We start from the raw sequence: 17,997 nt of genomic DNA, 5'->3' as shown, positions 1-17,997 counted from the left end.
ACACTTTGTGTAGATATAGTAAATGCCTGAAACTTTAGAAACTTTCTGTAGGTATTCTTATTCCTCTGTGGATTGTAAATATTATTGATTCGGAACCTGGAAGGAATAAGGATTATACATTGGACATTCCTTTACAGATAAGCATAAGCATTAAATATAATATTACATTCACTGATGACGTCACAAACACTTATAGATTAAGAGATTTATTTGACTCCCAGGGAGAAACGTCTAAGAACATCATAGTTTCAATTTAAAAAAAAATACTTTCAAAAAGACGAAGACAATTTTTTTTTATAAAATTTACTCTCTAAATTCTGATAATAAGCTATTTCTCAACACAAAGCACACGTATGTAATGGAACAATATCTGAACATGAAGGACAACCACCTTCGAAGATTTTTCAGTTACTTTGTGAACACGATCTAGAAATTGCCAGCGGTCGCCTTAAAATATTCCACGTTATCAAAGATTTTGCAAACTCTGCAATGAAATTGAAGACGAAAGTCACTTCTTCTTTAATTGTCAAATCAATCGAAACATCAGACTCAAATATGCCAACCATATGCATACTTCCAATATTCTTTATGGAGATCTATCGGGCGTGGATACTAACGACCGACAGCAGTCTTGCCTGTTCATAAAACAGTCCCTTGAACTGAGGAGAGTGGTTCCTATTTTGTACCACCGCCAATTACTTTAGATATCGTAATAAATCTCAGTAGCTATATATGATATAAATATCTCATTAAAATGTGTTTTTAAATTAGAGTTTGGTTTCTCATTTCTGTCATTTTCATATTGTAGCTTTTACTAAAAGGTTACATGCATGGTAAATGTTTAATATTGTGCGCAATCGGCTTTTTACAACACACCCAGAGTATTGTTATCATTGTGGGCCCTTTATACCTTTTTAAAAGGCTAAATAGATGGAAGAAAAAGAAAGAAAAAAAAACCCAAAAAACCTAGACCATTAACACTGGTCACAAATTGGAAAGAAATGAGAGCGAGGGCAGATTGTATAACCCCATCGTTATTTATAATTGTCTTACTAAATTAAAATGCTATGTTGTTTTGCAACTGTCGCGACCGCCAAGGTTTTATTTGTAGTAATAACTCTGTTTCCTTACATTGTAGGTCATACAATCACACTACAATGATATTTGTAGTAATAACTCTGTTTCCTTACATTGTAGGTCATACAATCACACTACAATGATATTTGTAGTAATAACTCTGTTTCCTTACATTGTAGGTCATACAATCACACTACAATGATATTTGTAGTAATAACTCTGTTTCCTTACATTGTAGGTCATACAATCACACTACAATGATATTTGTAGTAATAACTCTGTTTCCTTACATTGTAGGTCATACAATCACACTACAATGATATTTGTAGTAATAACTCTGTTTCCTTACATTGTAGGTCATACAATCACACTACAATGATATTTGTAGTAATAATTAACTCTGTTTCCTTACATTGTAGGTCATACAATCACACTACAATGATTTTTGTAGTAATAACTCTGTTTCCTTACATTGTAGGTCATACAATCACACTACAAGGATTTTTAATTTATTTATTTATTTGGAACGTTGAATTATGTGATTTTAAAAGCGTCTTACATCCGATGTATTGAATCGCGGCAAATGTTTATGATGTAATGTATTCAGTGTTCCCGTTTGTGTGTATAGGACTTTTAACATTCGATACCAGAGTCGACAGTAAACAATAGGCACTTGTTTGTTTGTATTGGCAAAAACTTTTATATACAGGTATATAAATCAAATAGGAAGTTAATTTAACACTATTGTACCTCTAAAACTTGTTTGGTAAAACTTACGGAACAGAGCGGCGGGGTTGTCCCTTCGTAACAGGTAAACTATTTTTGTCGTTTAATTGATAGGGAATAGTTTTATTATTTTTATAGGCATTTTTCTATTTTACATGTAGCGAATATGACTTGATTACAAAACGTCACAGTGAACTGTTGTAGTATAATGCTGAAGTCGTAATTTTCAAAGACAATTCAGGAAAAGTTTTTATTGGTTATTCACCACCAAGAGATACTAACATTTTGAGAATTGCAATACTGTAAATGCATAGGTTCCACACAGTAAAATTAAAGCTCGAAACGAACAGTACTGCTTAAACCAAGAGGACAAGTTGTAGTCTACACATTTTACTTCTCATTTTAGAGTGATATTACATTATTTTTCACTAATGTGATGTCATATGTTATCGCATGACTCCTGTAGGTATCAGGAATAAACATTCTTCAAAAACATTATTCATATTACAATACAAACGATATGCGACTATGAAAGGCGTCCAATCATGTTTTTGAAATATAGTGACGTTACATCACTGCGTCAACAGTTTTCTCGGTAACATCGCAGTCATACAATAGGTTTACTATATAATACACAACAGGTTTTCTCGGTAACATCGATGTCATACAAAAGGTTTTCTATATAATACACAACAAGTGTTCTCGGTAACATCGCTGTCATACAATAGGTTTACTATATTATACACAACAAGTTTTCTCGGTAACATCGCTGTCATACAATAGGTTTACTATATAATACACAACAAGTTTTCTCGGTAACATCGCTGTCATACAATAGGTTTACTATATAATACACAACAAGTTTTCTCGGTAACATCGCTGTCATAAATATCTAATAGGACATCGCTTCATACAATATTACTATATAATACACAACAAGTTTTCTCGTAACATCGTAACATCGCTGTCATACAATAGGTTTACTATATAATACACAACAAGTTTTCTCGTAACATCGCTGTCATACAATAGGTTACTTATAATACACACAGTTTCTGTAACTATATAATACAAACAAGCTCGTAACATCGCTGTCATACAATAGGTTTACTATATAATACACAACAAGTTTTCTCGGTTTTTCGTAACATCGCTGTCATACAATAGGTTTACTATATAATACACAACAAGTTTTCTCGGTAACATCGCTGTCATACAATAGGTTTACTATATAATACACAACAAGTTTTCTCGGTAACATCGCTGTCATACAATAGGTTTACTATATAATACACAACAAGTTTTCTCGGTAACATCGCTGTCATACAATAGGTTTACTATATAATACACAACAAGTTTTCTCGGTAACATCGCTGTCATACAATAGGTTTACTATATAATACACAACAAGTTTTCTCGGTAACATCGCTGTCATACAATAGGTTTACTATATAATACACAACAAGTTTTTTCGGTAACATCGCTGTCATACAATAGGTTTACTATATAATACACAACAAGTTTTCTCGGTAACATCGCTGTCATACAATAGGTTTACTATATAATACACAACAAGTTTTCTCGGTAACATCGCTGTCATACAATAGGTTTACTATATAATACACAACAAGTTTTCTCGGTAACATCGCTGTCATACAATAGGTTTACTATATAATACACAACAAGTTTTCTCGGTAACATCGCTGTCATACAATAGGTTTACTATATAATACACAACAAGTTTTCTCGGTAACATCGCTGTCATACAATAGGTTTACTATATAATACACAACAAGTTTTCTCGGTAACATCGCTGTCATACAATAGGTTTACTATATAATACAACAACAAGTTTTCGTAACATGTATTAGTTTTTTCGGTAACATCGCTGTCATACAATAGTTTACTATATAGTTTTCGTACATCGCTGTCACAATAGGTTTACTATATAATACACAACAAGTTTTCGGTAACATCGCTGTCATACAATAGGTTTACTATATATATAATCGCTGTCATCGCTGTCATACAATAGGTTTACTATATAATACACAACAAGTTTTCTCGGTAACATCGCTCGCTGTCATACAATAGGTTTACTATATAATACACAACAAGTTTTCTCGGTAACATCGCTGTCATACAATAGGTTTACTAATAATACACACAATTTTTCGTAACATCGCGTCATACAATAGGTTTACTATATAATACACAACAAGTTTTCGTAACTCGCGTATACAATAGGTTTACTATCACACAAGTTTTCTCGTAACATCGCTGTCATACAATAGGTTTACTATATAATACACAACAACAAGTTTTCTCGGTAACATCGCTGTCATACAATAGGTTTACATATATATACACACAAGTTTTCTCGGTAACATCGCTGTCATACAATAGGTTTACTATATAATACACAACAAGTTTTCTCGGTAACATCGCTGTCATACAATAGGTTTACTATATAATACTTTTTCGGTAACATCGCTGTCATACAATAGGTTTACTATATAATACACAACAAGTTTTCTCGGTAACATCGCTGTCATACAATAGGTTTACTATATAATACACAACAAGTTTTTTCGGTAACATCGCTGTCATACAATAGGTTTGCTATATAATACACAACAAGTTTTCTCGGTAACATCGTGTCATACAATAGGTTTACTATATTATACACAACAAGTTTTCTCAGTAACATCGCTGTCATACAATAGGTTTACTATATAATACACAACAAGTTTTTTCGGTAACATCGCTGTCATACAATAGGTTTACTATATTATACACAACAAGTTTTTTCGGTAACATCGCTGTCATACAATAGGTTTACTATATAATACACAGCAAGTTTTCTCGGTAACATCGCTGTCATACAATAGGTTTACTATATAATACACAACAAGTTTTCTCGGTAACATCGCTGTCATACAATAGGTTTACTATATAATACACAACAAAAGGTTTTCAATTTCGTCTATAAAGACAAATCACTGATGTTATACGTTAATAGAGGAAATACGCGAATTTTGTCTTCGTCCATCTTTCTACTGGAATCCTTGAATGATACTGTTACTTACAACATTAAAAAAACTGATAAATATCTATAGACATTCGACAGTTGTGAAATACTTTAAAGATTGAGAAGGAACGGGACAATTCGGAATGCATGTTTGTACTTAAAAACTTTGCGTACGGAATATGTTTTCACTGGAGTATATATCATAAATCATCCAGGTAAACATGGGGTGCCATTTAAAGGGAAAGGAATATTTATGATGTTCCTTACAGGTTGTCAAAGTGTCAAAGATATCTCTGAAGTTAATTGATACTTTACCGATACAAGTCTATCTTACATGTCTTGACCTGATTCTTCTCTCTGTCCGGCATGTTAAGATATGTAATAACGAGATAAGGCAATAAAAACTATCATGTTAGAAAATACCGTATGTACATGTATACTGTATATTGTAATCACGTAATAAAGTGATATACTGTATATTGTAATCACGGAATAAAGTGATAAAAACTATAGAAAATACCGTATGTACATGTATACTGTATATTGTAATCACGTAATAAAGTGATATACTGTATATTGTAATCACGTAATAAAGTGATATACTGTATATTGTAATCACGGAATAAAGTGATAAAGACTATAGAAAATACCGCATGTTTACTGAATATTGTAATCACGGAATAAAGTGATAAAGACTATAGAAAATACCGTATGTATACTGTATATTGTATTCACGGAATAAATTGATAAAGACTATAGAAAATACCGTATGTTTACTGTATATTGTAATGACGAAATAAATTGATAAATTCTATAGAAAATACCGTATTTATACTGTATATTGTAATGACGGAATAAAGTGATAAAGACTATAGAAAATACCGTATGTTTACTGTATATTGTAATGACGAAATAAAGTGATAAAGACTATAGAAAATACCGTATGTATACTGTATATTGTAATGACGGAATAGAGTGATAAAGACTATAGAAAATACCGTATGTTTACTGTATATTGTAATGACGAAATAAAGTGATAAAGACTATAGAAAATACCGTATGTATACTGTATATTGTAATGACGGAATAAAGTGATAAAGACTATAGAAAATACCGTATGTATACTGTATATTGTAATGACGGAATAGAGTGATAAAGACTATAGAAAATACCGTATGTATACTGTATATTGTAATGACGGAATAGAGTGATAAAGACTACAGAAAATACCGTATGTATACTGTATATTGTAATCACGGAATAAAGTGATAAAGACTATAGAAAATACCGTATGTATACTGTATATTGTAATGACGGAATAGAGTGATAAAGACTATAGAAAATACCGTATGTTTACTGTATATTGTAATCACGGAATAAAGTGATAAAGACTGTCAGTGTGCTTGAAGTTTTGTCCCGTTACAAGATTTATTACTATTTTAGCGGGGTTTTTTTCACACTCAAATGTTTAAAATTTTCATCCCGATGAACATTAAAAAGATTTACAGAAAAAATGAACTTGATGTAGCTAAAAATGTCGCACGGTTGGTTTAAGTGAAAGTGTTGAAGTAAAGAAGTTGAAAGGATTTGAACTCTTTACAAAGTGTAAGAAATGTATTGTTTCAAAATGGCCGCCAAATTGGTAATTTTATAAAAGCTTAGAAAAAAATACATAAACAAAAAGTCTAATTTTTTGACAAACATCTATTTTGTATATGGCAACTTGCTACAAATAGAGACTATTATTTTTGGAAAATAAATGAGACTGAAACCTGACCAGAGCAGATCCTTAAACATTAATTATTGTCAGATTGTTTGTCTGCTGTACAGTCTGTAATCTTCCTGTCATGTTTTCATATTAAAAACAAAATTACCAACAAAACTCAAACAGAATCAACAAAAACACGTCCATCGAATGGGGTCACAGTTATTACGGAAGGGCGACGCGCTTTGTGAGCATGTAAACAGGTCGATTTCAAACCAATTAGAATCCAATGAAACCACAAATATATTTGTTAAAGTAGTGTCAGCTTGAATTAAATATACGGGTGTTGTAGAAACACGTGTGATTAGACATCAGAAGCACACAATACTTGCTCATATTACACTGCATATCGCTGACTCTTTCTCGCAACTTGATTAAACCTGGTCCTACATTATAAGCATAACTTGAAAATAGCTTTTTGTGTGATCATATGAATTTTAAAATAAATAAACGAAAAAACGAATGAATGATTAAGTGGCTGATTAAGATGAAAGGATGAATTGATAAATGATCATCGAGCTGTCAATTCAATTTTATGAACATTGTCCCAATGTGCCAGTTGTTGATTTTTCGTCCTTTTAATATTTAAAACCTCGAACGTTCGCTACAGTCAGCTTTATTTTATTTCGTCACTCCCAACATCCTGGTTGTAAGCTAGTGAAGCGTGACAAATGACGTCTTGCTATCGTCTGTTTATCGGGCGATTTTATCCAGATCTACAAGTTCGATTTCTGAACATGCGTAGGCTTATATACATTAATGTACAGTATGTAATTCGGAAAAATCCGCATTCCAATAACCAGTCTGTACATGGTATAGTGCTCTAACTTATACAAAACGTTGTCTGTACATGGTATAGTGCTCTAACTTATACAAAACGTTGTCTGTACATGGTATAGTGCTCTAACTTATACAAAACGTTGTCTGTACATGGTATAGTGCTCTAACTTATACAAAACGTTGTCTGTACATGGTATAGTGCTCTAACTTATACAAAACGTTGTCTGTACATGGTATACACTATAGTGCTCTAACTTATACAAAACGTTGTCTGTACATGGTATAGTGCTCCAACTTATACAAAACGTTGTCCGTACATGGTATAGTGCTCCAACTTATACAAAACGTATTTCAAGGTGGATTTTGTATTAATTGACAGAAAATAGTGAGTAGTTTATTTCCACAATTCATTAGAAAAATTAATTCTGTATTTTTAATTATGTCATTAAAGAAAGAGCAAGTGACATTCTATCGTGGTCTCTACCTGGAGACCAACACACGTCATTTCACGACAATCTAACTTTTATTAACATTTCAATTTTACATTTCAGTCTCGGATTTGGTCACTTTATCGACTTGAACGACAGGAAACATTTTCATTTCAACCAATTTTATTGAATCAATCAAAATGATTGGGCAACAGGCTATGCGTATATAAGTTCTTTCCTAGCCAGAAACTATAATCAAATTAAAGTATAAACAACATCTTAATTAAACAAATTTGGTATGTAACAAAAGAATATTATTATTACTATTAAGATGCCAAGTATGAATTTCATATTGATATTTTTATATATAATATAATTGTACAAGGGAGATAATTCATTAATAGACTGAATAACATTATAGTAGTAAGATAGCAATTAGCTTTATATAGTTATGTAATATAATAGACTAGTAAGCCACTAAATCTTTTTTGAAGTTTTCTCAGTTTTAATGGGTACATAATCCAGTGATTCTGCCTGTGTCTGGGACTACAAAAGTCCATAGCCAATTATTGGCAAAAGCCCCTAACACAGGCAAATTTTAGATTCGCACCCAACAAAACTGGAAAAAGAGAGTAACATTTGCCATCGTTGATGACAATTTTCATTCCATTTTATTTTTATTGATACCAGAACCTTGATTACAGTTTCCACAGTACTTTACTATGGTTTTGTAAGAGGAATTGTCCTTATATGACGATTGATTTTTCTATATTTTATGTGTTACCCGTGAATGATAATTACATAATGACAAATTAATCATAACGCGCTACCGCGCATTATTCAATTTGTCTGAAATCCTAGGAGAATTAAAGGACCATAAATCCCACTAATAAACAACACTGATCACCAATAGTAGAAGGAAATTCATAACTGGATGCTATTACAATATGAATGATATTATTATGAACATTATATGACATTGTAAATTCAACATGAAGCGCTAGCGCGCTTCATGTAATTTGCCACTCTTCAGTTAGCATTCATATTGCCTATGAATGCCAACTGAAAGACGTTCAATGCTTAAATGAACTGCCACCCACTTACTGACGTCATTACATTATAGTGACGTCACAATTGTCACACAAGCTATCACAAAAGATGGTTGTTGAAATGACAGTTCCGTTATTGACGATAATGATTTTTTTATTTAATATGGATGAAATAAATCACGTAATTTTTTGCAACATTGTCATCAAATGTAAATATAAGCATTGGATTGCATTCATTTGGCAATTATGGGAGTATGAATGCCAACTGGATTACGAACTAATGTGGCTAACAATAGTATGACTTTGTCTCCAATAATCATTCATAACTGGATTCAAATTATCTTTTTTTTTACATTTTATTGAGAGAAAAATTAAATGCACGGCTAAACCTGGGTCTTGAATGGCGATCAATCCGGTCCTGATCATGAACATTTAAATGTAAAAACATGCTCAGATCCCGGACCGGCCTAAGGTTAGAACATGTGGTATGTTTATGTTTGATATTGTATTTTGCAGAATTTAATACACATTCATTCTTTATAAAATAGTTTTAATGACATAATGTTTATCAGTTAACTGGAATTAGTTGTTTTGCTTCTTTTAGAACATTTTAACATCAACATGGCGGTCAGCCACCGGAAACAGATAACATACCGGAAGTTATGCTGCGCCTTGTGTTTATGTGGATTCCTCCTTGAACTTGTGGGCTTCCTGTTGCCGAATTGGGTCAGCTACATAATTGGTGGATACCGACATTACTATGGACTCTTTTCCACTTGTATCGTCCGTAACGAACAACAAGTCTGTGGGACTATGGCCTCCGATAATGTCAATGGTAGGGATTATGGGCTTCGACAATGTCAATGGTAGGGACTATGGCCTCCGATAATGTCAATGGTAGGGATTATGGGCTTCGACAATGTCAATGGTAGGGACTATGGTCTCCGACAATGTCAATGGTATGGACTATGGGCTCCGATATTGCCAATGGTATGGACTATGGGATCCGACAATGTCAATGTTAGGGACTATGGGCTCCGACAATGTCAATGGTAGGGACTATGGCCTCCGACAATGTCAATGGTATGGACTATGGGCTCCGATATTGCCAATGGTATGGACTATGGGCTCCGACAATGTCAATGGTAGGGACTATGGGCTCCGACAATGTCAATGGTAGGGACTATGGCCTCCGACAATGTCAATGGTATGGACTATGGGATCCGAGAATGTTAATGGTATGGACTATGGGATCCGAGAATGTTAATGGTATGGACTATGGCCTCCGACAATGTCAATGGTAGGGACTATGGGCTCCGATATTGCCAATGGTATGGACTATGGGATCCGACAATGTCAATGGTAGGGACTATGGGATCCGAGAATGTTAATGGTAGGGACTATGGGCTCCGATATTGCCAATGGTAGGGACTATGGGCTCCGATATTACCAATGGTATGGACTATGGCCTCCGACAATGTCAATGGTAGGGATTATGGGCTTCGACAATGTCAATGGTAGGGACTATGGGCTCCGATATTACCAATGGTATGGACTATGGCCTCCGACAATGTCAATGGTAGGGATTATGGGCTTCGACAATGTCAATGGTAGGGCCTATGGGCTCCGATATTGCCAATGGTATGGACTATGGGATCCGAGAATGTTATTGGTAGGGACTATGGGCTCCGATATTGCCAATGGTAGGGACTATGGGCTCCGATATTACCAATGGTATGGACTATGGCCTCCGACAATGTCAATGGTAGGGACTATGGGCTCCGATATTGCCAATGGTAGGGACTATGGGATCCGACAATGTCAATGGTAGGGACTATGGGATCCGACAATGTCAATGGTAGGGACTATGGGCTCCGATATTGCCGATGATAGGGACTATGGGCTCCGATATTGCCAATGATAGGGACTATGGGATCCGATATTACCAATAGAATGGACTATGGCCTCCGACAATGTCAATGGTAGGGACTATGGGATCCGACAATGTCAATGGTTGGGACTATGGGCTCCGATATTGCCAATGGTAGGGACTATGGCCTCCGACAATGTCAATGGTAAGGACTTAGGGCTCCGACAATTTCAATTGTATGGACTATGGGCTCCGATATTGCCAATGGTATTGACTATGGGCTCCGATATTGCCAATGGTATTGACTATGGGCTCCGATATTACCAATTGTAGGGACTATTGTCTCCGACAATGTCAATGGTAGGGACTATGGCCTCCGACAATGTCAATGGTATAGACTATGGGCTCCGATATTGCCAATGGTATGGATTATGGGCTCCGATATTGCCAATGGTATGGACTATGGACTCCGATATTGCCAATGGTAGCGACTATGGGCTCCGACAATGTCAATTGTATGGACTATCGGCTCCGACAATTTCAATTGTATTGACTATGTCTCTGATAATGTCAATGGTATGGATTATGGGCTCCGATAATATCAAAGATATGGATTATATATTGGGTTCCGGAAACGTTGCACTATTTCGTGGGCACCCACCACCGTGAGAAAGTCCGGCAATGCAACTAACAATTGAACTAGTCTGAGGTACCATAATTTTGTGCATGTTCAAAATGTAAAATCGCGCTACTTTAAATCGTGGGTTAAATCAGGGTAGATGTGCGCTAGTCTATACGCTCAGATAACTTAAGGTGCGTTAATGTACGCTTTTGTAGTCTTAGCAACGCTGACGTACATGTACGTTAGTCTCCAAATACGTTATGGTACGCTTTTGTAGTCTTAGCAACGCTGACGTACGTTAGTCTCCAAATACGTTATGGTACGCTTTTAGCGCAAGTATGACCAGGCCTTTATTAGTTTATGATATCCGGCGTGTAAACATTTCGATTAAGAAAATGAAGGCGCCATCGAAATGTTATTTCAATAATTAGACTTGATATCAGAACGATACACACAAATCAAGTTCTCCTGTTTGCTTTATACACACAATCATTTCTGATCTCATTTACATTTGTCTTGCAGGAATGTTTAGAGCCAGTCAAGCGTTTGGAGTACTTGGACTGATAACCTACTTTTCCTCGATTGTGTGTTGCTGTATTGTCTTTTGCTGGCCACGCCCATGGAAACGAACGTTGTTATATTCGGCGTCAGCAACATCATTAGCAACGGGTGAGATTCTGCTTAGGGAGATAATTCTCCGTTATGACGTTTAGTGAATTTGCTTATTTTGCAGAATAATCACTCTTCATTGGTTAGCTATGGCTTCAGAAATAGATATTACCATACTTTCGACAATTTAAATCGACAATTTTGATATTGTCTTTACAATGCTTGCAACTATTTGTACGAAATGAAAAACTAAATCACGATAAGAATATTTAAGGGAGATAACTCTAACTGTATTTTTGTTTCAGTCCTGTTCACGATGCTGACTCTAGTGTTGTTCTTTAAGAGTCATCCTGATCACGGTTCCAGATTAGATTTCGGATACTACATTGCTATTGCCGCCTGTGTGGTTTCTCTATTTGTCACAGTTTGTGCTTTCTACATAGCGAGAATAACATCCTTCCCGCCTAAAAAAACACCGACCATCGAACAGGAACTAGCCGTAATTGATTTGGATGCCCTCAGTGTGACGTCATCTCAGTCCTGGGGACACGGCAGCACATCCATGGAAGTCCCAATAATCTTGAGAGAGTTAACAGCCGAGAACTTTACACAGATACCTCCGGAATTTCAGAGTTACAGAGAGGAGACAAAAGCTGGTCCCTCATTTTTCTTCAACCTTCGCCCGAGTGATGACGTTATCCAAAAGCTTAAATTGAGGAATGAGCAGAATCAATCAAAATTAAGTCCCTCCGTTTCTCGACATAGCTTGACTGCACAGAATCTGACTCCGCCAAGTCCTTCCTTTTCTCGACGTAGCTCGGCTGCACAGAATCTGACTCCGTCAAATGTTTGTGAGACATCGCACTCTACCACTATAAGCGTTACCCATTTGGGAGTAGAGTTGGATTCGTCTAGATGTACAACTCCCGTGGAGGAAGTAGAAACGGAATCAACTACAGTATAGAGCTAATGGATCAACTACAATATAGAGATAATGGATCAACTACAGTATAGAGCTAATAGATCAACTACAGTATAGAGATAATGGATCAACTACAGCATAGAGCTAATGGATCAACTACAGCATAGAGATAATGGATCAACTACAGTATAGAGCTAATAGATCAACTACAGTATAGAGCTAAAGGATCAACTACAGCATAGAGCTAATGGATCAACTACAGCATAGAGATAATGGATCAACTACAGTATAGAGCTAATAGATCAACTACAGTATAGAGCTAATGGATCAACTACAATATAGAGATAATGGATCAACTACAGTATAGAGCTAATAGATCAACTACAGTATAGAGATAATAGATCAACTACAGTATAGAGCTAATGGATCAACTACAGTATAGAGCTAATGGATCAACTACAGTATAGAGCTAAAGGATCAACTACAGTATAGAGCTAATGGATCAACTACAGTATAGAGCTAAAGGATCAACTACAGTATAGAGCTAAAGGATCAACTACAGTATAGAGCTAATGGATCAACTACAGTATAGAGCTAAAGGATCAACTACAGCATAGAGCTAATGGATCAACTACAGTATAGAGCTAATGGATCAACTACAGTATAGAGCTAATAGATCAACTACAGTATAGAGCTAATAGATCAACTACAGCATAGAGCTAATGGATCAACTACAGTATAGAGCTAATTGATCAACTACAGCATAGAGCTAATGGATCAACTACAGCATAGAGCTAAAGGATCAACTACAATATAGAGATAATGGATCAACTACAGCATAGAGCTAATGGATCAACTACAGCATAGAGATAATGGATCAACTACAGTATAGAGCTAATAGATCAACTACAGTATAGAGCTAAAGGATCAACTACAGTATAGAGCTAATGGATCAACTACAGTATAGAGCTAATAGATCAACTACAGTATAGAGCTAAAGGATCAACTACAGTATAGAGCTAATAGATCAACTACAGTATAGAGCTAAAGGATCAACTACAGTATAGAGCTAAAGGATCAACTACAGTATAGAGCTAGTTGATCAACTACAGTATAGAGCTAATGGATCAACTACAGTATAGAGCTAATAGATCAACTACAGTATAGAGCTAAAGGATCAACTACAGTATAGAGCTAATGGATCAACTACAGTATAGAGCTAATAGATCAACTACAGTATAGAGCTAATGGATCAACTACAGTATAGAGCTAATGGATCAACTACAGTATAGAGCTAATAGATCAACTACAGCATAGAGCTAATGGATCAACTACAGTATAGAGCTAATTGATCAACTACAGTATAGAGCTAATGGATCAACTACAGTATAGAGCTAATGGATCAACTACAGTATAGAGCTAATGGATCAACTACAGTATAGAGCTAATGGATCAACTACAGTATAGAGCTAATTGATCAACTACAGTATAGAGCTAATGGATCAACTACAGTATAGAGCTAAAGGATCAACTACAGTATAGAGCTAATGGATCAACTACAGTATAGAGCTAATGGATCAACTACAGTATAGAGCTAATGGATCAACTACAGTATAGAGCTAATGGATCACCTACAGTATAAAGCTTATGCATCAACTACAGTATAGAGTTAAAGGATCAACTACAGCATAGAGCTAATGGATCAACTACAGTATAGAGCTAATTGATCAACTACAGTATAGAGCTTATGCATCAACTACAGTATAGAGCTAATGGATCAACTACAGCATAGAGCTAATGGATCAACTACAGTATAGAGCTAATGGATCAACTACAGCATAGAGCTAATGGATCAACTACAGTATAGAGCTAATGGATCAACTACAGTATAGAGCTAATTGATCAACTACAGTATAGAGCTTATGCATCAACTACAGTATAGAGCTAATGGATCAACTACAGCATAGAGCTAATGGATCAACTACAGTATAGAGCTAATGGATCACCTACAGCATAGAGCTAATTGATCAACTACAGTATAGAGCTTATGCATCAACTACAGTATAGAGCTAATGGATCAACTACAGCATAGAGCTAATGGATCAACTACAGCATAGAGCTAATGGATCAACTACAGCATAGAGCTAATGGATCAACTACAGCATAGAGCTAATGGATCAACTACAGTATAGAGCTAATGGATCAACTACAGCATAGAGCTAATGGATCAACTACAGCATAGAGCTAATGGATCAACTACAGTATAGAGCTTATGCATCAACTACAGTATAGAGCTAATGGATCAACTACAGCATAGAGCTAATGGATCACCTACAGTATAGAGCTAATGGATCAACTACAGTATAGAGCTAATGGATCAACTACAGTATAGAGCTAATTGATCAACTACAGTATAGAGCTAATGGATCAACTACAGCATAGAGCTAATGGATCAACTACAGTATAGAGCTAATGGATCAACTACAGCATAGAGCTAATTGATCAACTACAGTATAGAGCTAATGGATCAACTACAGCATAGAGCTAATGGATCAACTACAGTATAGAGCTAATGGGTCAACTACAGTAAAGAGCTAATGGATCAACTACAGTATAGAGCTAATGGATGAACTACAGTATAGAGCTAATGGATGAACTACAGTATAGAGCTAATGGATCAACTACAGTATAGAGCTTATGGATCAACTACAGTATAGAGCTAATGGATCACCTACAGTATAGAGCTAATGGATCAACTACAGTATAGAGCTAATGGATCAACTACAGTATAGAGGTAATGGATCAACTACAGTATAGAGCTAATGGGTCAACTACAGTATAGAGCTAATGGATCAACTACAGTATAGAGCTTATGGATCAACTACAGTATAGAGCTAATGGATCACCTACAGTATAGAGCTAATGGATCACCTACAGTATAGAGCTAATGGATCAACTACAGTATAGAGCTAATGGATCACCTACAGTATAGAGCTAATGGATCAACTACAGTAAAGAGCTAATGGATCAACTACAGTATAGAGCTAATGGATCAACTACAGTATAGAGCTAATGGATCAACTACAGCATAGAGCTAATGGATCAACTACAGCATAGAGCTAATGGATCAACTACAGTATAGAGCTAATGGATCAACTACAGTATAGAGCTAATGGATCAACTACAGTATAGAGCTAATGGATCAACTACAGTATAGAGCTAATGGATCAACTACAGTATAGAGCTAATGGATCAACTACAGTATAGAGCTAATGGATCAACTACAGTATAGAGCTAATGGATCAACTACAGTATAGAGCTAATGGATCAACTACAGTATAGAGCTAATGGATCAACTACAGCATAGAGCTAATGGATCAACTACAGTATAGAGCTAATGGATCAACTACAGTATAGAGCTAATGGATCAACTACAGTATAGAGCTAATGGATCAACTACAGTATAGAGCTAATGGATCAACTACAGTATAGAGCTAATGGATCAACTACAGTATAGAGCTAATGGATCAACTACAGCATAGAGCTAATGGATCAACTACAGATAGGCTATGGATCAAACAGCATAGAGCTATGGATCAACTACAGTATAGAGCTAATGGATCAACTACAGCATAGAGCTAATGGATCAACTACAGCATAGAGCTAATGGATCAACTACAGCATAGAGCTAATGGATCAACTACAGCATAGAGCTAATGGATCAACTACAGTATAGAGCTAATGGATCAACTACAGTATAGAGCTAATGGATCAACTACAGTATAGAGCTAATGGATCAACTACAGTATAGAGCTAATGGATCAACTACAGTATAGAGCTTATGCATCAACTACAGTATAGAGTTAAAGGATCAACTACAGTATAGAGCTAATGGATCAACTACAGTATAGAGCTAAAGGATCAACTACAGTATAGAGCTAATGGATCAACTACAGTATAGAGCTAATGGATCAACTACAGTATAGAGCTAATGGATCAACTACAGCATAGAGATAATGGAATAACTACAGTACAGAGCTAATAGATATTAGATCTACTGGCTAGCGTCTCTTCCTCAAAGGAAGTTGATCAACTAGAACACAAAATAACTTTGATTAGCTATTGGAGATTTTGATCCGGTTAGCTATTGGAGATTTAAACATACATGTGATAATACTGTACTCGAGTCCGAACGTTGTCCTCTTAAAATTTGATTTGAATGAGAATTTTGCCAAAACTGTATATTTTCCATCTTTTTATTTTGATTTGATTGTCGTACGAAGTGAAACTGATTTTGGTCTGCGGTCTGTTATAGAGATATTTGGCATCAAGAGAATCCGTGTTTGGAACAGTTGATTTACCACTCGCTAAGATAACAAACGATAACTAAAGTTGATACTAGATCAACCATTTTAAAAGAATACCTCATCGGTGTCTTCAAATGTTAGTTGTAAGTCTTCGGCTTTGGCGTAGGTAAGTCGTATCGGCGTACCAAAACATATGGTAGGTGTCAGCAGGGTAGGCCGACAACAACCATGCTCACTGCAGGATAAATATTCATTACTATACTGGCCATCAGTGTCTAAAATAATCTCTAAAAGTATAAACGGCTTTATATAATATTTCGTTTCAAACTAGGGGGAGATAATCTAGTATAAGAAGTCTGGTGGCCAATCTTATCTACGATACCCTATTATCTAGTGTAAACTCCAAAATGTCGCGTGACGCATAAACTGACATAGCAGGTGTTGTGTGTTTGAACACGTAAACATTGACATAAATCATACATTATCATAATAAAAGACCGGCTAATTATTATTATAGCTTCTCATGAGGCTTAGGGATCTGTCCAAACATTGGCCCTCTAACGATGTCATAGAGCTTTGTCTACTATTGATTTCAATGCGTTTCCTTATCCTATATTAATTGTGATAGTATTTATGGGAATACAGTATATTGTACATTGTTTTAACATAAAATCACACTTCTGTTAATCAACTCATCTCAGTCTTATTTCATTTCGCCTAACAACAGGAAGTGATAATATAACTATAATGATTCTTAATGATGTTTTCCAGCACAGGCTCCTTATAAATCCTCTTTGCTGGACTCGTAATA

The 17,997-nt window shown here is 35.4% G+C and overlaps 1 protein-coding gene across 2 annotated transcripts; it reads left to right on the top strand.

Moving 5' to 3' along the window:
• The first annotated feature begins 1,812 nt into the window (after positions 1 to 1,812).
• Positions 1,813 to 16,435, top strand: LOC138316360 (uncharacterized). Of its 2 annotated transcripts, XM_069258056.1 has the most exons (4): positions 1,813 to 1,888; positions 9,461 to 9,691; positions 11,871 to 12,017; positions 12,263 to 16,435. In XM_069258056.1, the coding sequence occupies exons 2-4, from the start codon at positions 9,478 to 9,480 to the stop codon at positions 12,919 to 12,921; spliced, it is 1,020 nt and encodes a 339-aa protein (XP_069114157.1). In that variant the 5' UTR covers positions 1,813 to 1,888; positions 9,461 to 9,477; the 3' UTR covers positions 12,922 to 16,435. The 2 variants fall into 2 exon arrangements, with proteins under 2 accessions (XP_069114157.1, XP_069114158.1); XM_069258057.1 differs by lacking the exon at positions 1,813 to 1,888 and having other exon boundaries at positions 9,666 to 9,753.
• The last annotated feature ends 1,562 nt before the right edge of the window (positions 16,436 to 17,997 follow it).

This window comes from Argopecten irradians, chromosome 2 (genome assembly GCF_041381155.1).
Source record: "Argopecten irradians isolate NY chromosome 2, Ai_NY, whole genome shotgun sequence".
Classification (NCBI taxonomy): Eukaryota; Metazoa; Mollusca; class Bivalvia; order Pectinida; family Pectinidae; genus Argopecten; species Argopecten irradians.
This window is presented reverse-complemented; position numbering and strand designations above follow the sequence as displayed.